The sequence below is a fragment of the Myotis myotis genome, unplaced genomic scaffold (assembly GCF_014108235.1).
Source record: "Myotis myotis isolate mMyoMyo1 unplaced genomic scaffold, mMyoMyo1.p scaffold_m19_p_10, whole genome shotgun sequence".
Taxonomy (NCBI): domain Eukaryota; kingdom Metazoa; phylum Chordata; class Mammalia; order Chiroptera; family Vespertilionidae; genus Myotis; species Myotis myotis.
This window is the reverse complement of record NW_023416314.1, coordinates 43,204,097-43,207,821: the sequence shown is the minus strand read 5'-3', so window position 1 is coordinate 43,207,821 and position 3,725 is coordinate 43,204,097. Positions and strand designations below refer to the sequence as shown.

At 37.3% G+C, this 3,725-nt stretch overlaps 1 protein-coding gene across 1 annotated transcript; it reads right to left on the bottom strand.

Annotated features, from left to right (window-relative positions):
• Nucleotides 1-393: 393 nt before the first annotated feature.
• On the bottom strand, nucleotides 394-1,341 carry LOC118663154 (olfactory receptor 52H1-like). The gene has a single exon (XM_036322597.1). The coding sequence runs from the start codon at nucleotides 1,339-1,341 to the stop codon at nucleotides 394-396; it is 948 nt and encodes a 315-aa protein (XP_036178490.1).
• Nucleotides 1,342-3,725: the final 2,384 nt, after the last annotated feature.

The following is a 3,725-nucleotide window of genomic DNA, read 5'->3' as shown; positions in this document are numbered from 1 at the left end:
TAGCTTTAAAAACTCTCATTTGGAAAGTTTCCTACATAGGCATCCCAGATTGTTAAACTTTATTCATATCTTTTAACCTGTTTCTAAGAATAATACTCTATCCACTTTATATATGATCAAAACCTTATTCCCTAAGTCTTAAAAATACATCTCCAAATAAGATAGAAATTTTCCTCTGATTTATCTTTTCAGACAGGCATAATCTTCTTTAACTTTTTTGTCACTTCTCTTGACATCTACGTCCTTGTCTTATCTCATTGATCCTATAAGACACAATCCATATCTAGGATTTCATATGTATTTAAGTCATCATTGTAGAGATTCCAGCTTTTTAAAAAATGAAAAGTATTCCAAAATATTATTTGTTTCCTTTACCATCATCTCAGTCTCATGTCACTGGGGCCTTTTAAGGAAGAAGTGAAGGATGATTTTTTCTCGAATCTGCTTTGTCTTCACCCCATAGATGATTGGATTGAGTGCAGGAGGAATGGCTACATAGAGGTTGGCAATTAGTATGTGGAATGAGTGAGGAATATCATGACCAAAACGATGGGTGAGGACAGAGAACATGGCTGGTGTGTAGAATATAAGAATAACACATACATGTGAACCACATGTATTAAGAGCTTTTTGGCGAGCATCCCAGGATGGAAGGTTAAAGATAGCATGAAGGATGAGAGTGTAGGAGATGCCAATCAGAATCAGGTCTGATGTAATAGTCAGTACAGGCACAGCAAAGCCATACCAGATGTTGATGGAGATATCTGCACAGGCGAGTCGGGCAATACCTATATGCTCACAGTATGTGTGGGGAATAATGAGTGTTCGGCAAAAAGGCAGTCGCTTTAATAGAAACACACATGGGAAGATAATACAAAAGCTCCTGCTGACAATACCCATTACAATCTTAGTAACAATCTTACTGGTGAGGATAGTGGTATACCTTAAGGGGAAGCAAATAGCAACATAGCGATCAAATGCCATGGCCAAGAGGATGGCAGAGTCCATGGCAAAGCTGTAGTGGAGAAAAAACATTTGAGTAAGGCATCCAGGAAAGGAGATTTCCTGAGGACCTAGCCAGAAGATGCTGAATGTTTTGGGTACACAAGTATTAGAAAGGATGAGATCGGTAGTAGCCAGCATGGATAGAAAAAAGAACATGGGCTCATGGAGGCTGCGTTCCATGGAAATAAGGTAGAGAAGAACACTGTTGCCTGCAAGGGCCACAATGTAGAACATAAAGAAAGGAATTCCGATCCAGACATGGAACTGCTCCAGTCCTGGGATTCCCAGTAGGATGAATGGGCCTGGATTGAAGCTGCTCAAGTTGAATGTGGTCATCACGATCTTGGATTGGATGTGTCTCATAGACTGAAAATAAAAATGTCATGGCTGATTGTTACAATGATCTACAGAATCCATCTCTCCAATATTACCTCCTCACTTTCAGCTCTGGAAAGTGATAAATTGTCTGTTTCTCTTCTCCTTATAAATACCTACCAAACATTTAGTCACAATTTTAAATCATAATGAAAGTGGTATTAAAATAATTTTTCCCCAGAGACACAAGTCATAAAACTTTGAATTCAGTCCTGCCTAGCTACCAGCAACCATGAAGTTTTCTAAGAAAAGATGTGCAAAAATAATATTAGGCGGAAAAAATGATTACTAGTCAGGGATTTGGAATCAGCTTCAATGTGAAGTCCCAGCCCTGGCCAACTGGAGTAACAACTGCAAGGCCACACGGGGCTGAATGAAGGCAGGCTCACTGTCTAAAGCCAATGCAGACCATGCAGTCTCCTTTCTTCTTTACTCTTCTCTCCACACTAGAACATCTGCCCTGGTTCTCATTAGTGTTATAGAAAAGTTTACCAATATAAAAATATTCTTTCCTAAAATCTAAGGTCCAGGTGGTTTGATCTGCCACATCAGATATTCCCAGATTGGAAAAGTTTAACAAGAGACCTTCTCCAATAACTTACTATGTCATATTTGTCTCAGAGAAAGAATAGAACCCGTCACTCAACCCGCAGAAAAGATAATTCCAGAATGGGGAGCCCGGTATCCTGGCAACATTATGCAACGGCATTCTTGCACCTGTCTAAACAAAATAATGGCTCATTCATGTGAGATTTCACTGAAACACTTGAGCCTTTCTTCCAAACTTTTCTATTTTGTGACATGATGCACAAATCTCTTCCACCAACTTCAGTAGTAACTCATTTTCTTTCTGCCTGTTTGTGAGTGTTGGGATCCTGCCATGCTCTCTGTGCGTCTGCTGTTTTTTAGGTTGACAAACTTCACCAGGGTGATAGTCTCCAAATGCCGTGGCTTTAACTGTGACTCCTATGTTGAAGATTCTGAAGTTTATAATTTTAAAAAATATTCCTCTCTCCTCAGCTTTTGAATTAGTTATCCTATTCCTGCCATTGTTACTTAGAAATCCCACAGCTGCATCCAACTCCCTCCCTCTAAATGGAGCCTAGTCTACACAGTTTAATAAAATAAATTTTTTCATTTTTAAAGAGGAGATAATTTATGTAGGATGTAATTGATTTCTGAACATATAGAAAGCCTGAACATCTTCTCAATTTATTTCAAAGGCTGTTATAACTAATTTGTAAAACCTAAATATGCTCAATTCATTCAAACAATATTTTTAGGTTCTAATGTTGTGTTCAAATGAAATGGAAACTCATTATTTTGTAAACAAGCAATAAAGTATGATAATTACTATAGTGAGATATATAATGGTAGCCTGCATTAAGGTAACAGAAGAAATTCATAAATTGACTTTAGATATGTAAGACAAAAATGGTAGGACTTATCAATTGAAAGAGGCTATGATGGAAGGAAGAATAGTAAAAGGCATTGAAAAATCAGCAAACTCTTCCATCTCCATAAACTTTAAGCCATTTTTTTCCAGTTTTGTTTTCTTGGCTTCTATTTTGTTTCCTAATTTTGGAAAATAATTTTAAAGAAAGAATATTTAAAATATGCCCATTTGTTTACTATCTAAGGTAAGCAAATGGACATTAGCCTGAAGACACATTACCTGGTGGTAGGAATAGAACCATATCTATAGATCTCTTGCTGGCATACTTCATAGCTGAAGAATTCGCATACAACTCATGGTTTTTATCTAATCAAACCCCATGGCATTATTGACAACATATTAGCATATAGTATCTAGATGCCACTTTAAATACCTTTACTGATTTCCTTTATTCAGTCTTAAACAAGTATTATATTAACTAACACCAGACCTCAGATGAGAATATCAAAGTGGAAGAGGCCATACAGCCCTCCCCTATGTCAAAAGCAAAATAATAGTGCACCAAATGTGTCATCCCCAATTTGACCTCCAGCTTCTGGAAATTTGGTCTGAATTCTTTTCCACCTGCATTTGATTTTTCACTGTTTCTTCAGGTTATTTCATTTCTCTTTTTCTCTAGCTAACTTCCCTTCATCTCCAGTACACACCAAGCTTTCCTAAACAATATCCAAGTTAGGTAAGGTTTCCAGGTACACTCCTAGCACTCTACATTATCCATTCAGAGCACTTACCACACTATTTTTAATTCACTTAGCTTTCTCACTTAATAAACAGTAAATGGTAAGAGGACAGATGTCAACTTTGCTTACTTTATTGTTCTATTCCCTAGAACTGTGTCTGCTGCAGAATGTCCAATACTTGTTGAACAAATGGGTGACAGAGGGTCCAC

Bases quoted from the DNA above. Each gene is read 5' to 3' on its own strand.
- LOC118663154 (XM_036322597.1), bottom strand. From the start codon at position 1,341: ATGACCACATTCAACTTGAGCAGCTTCAATCCAGGCCCATTCATCCTA.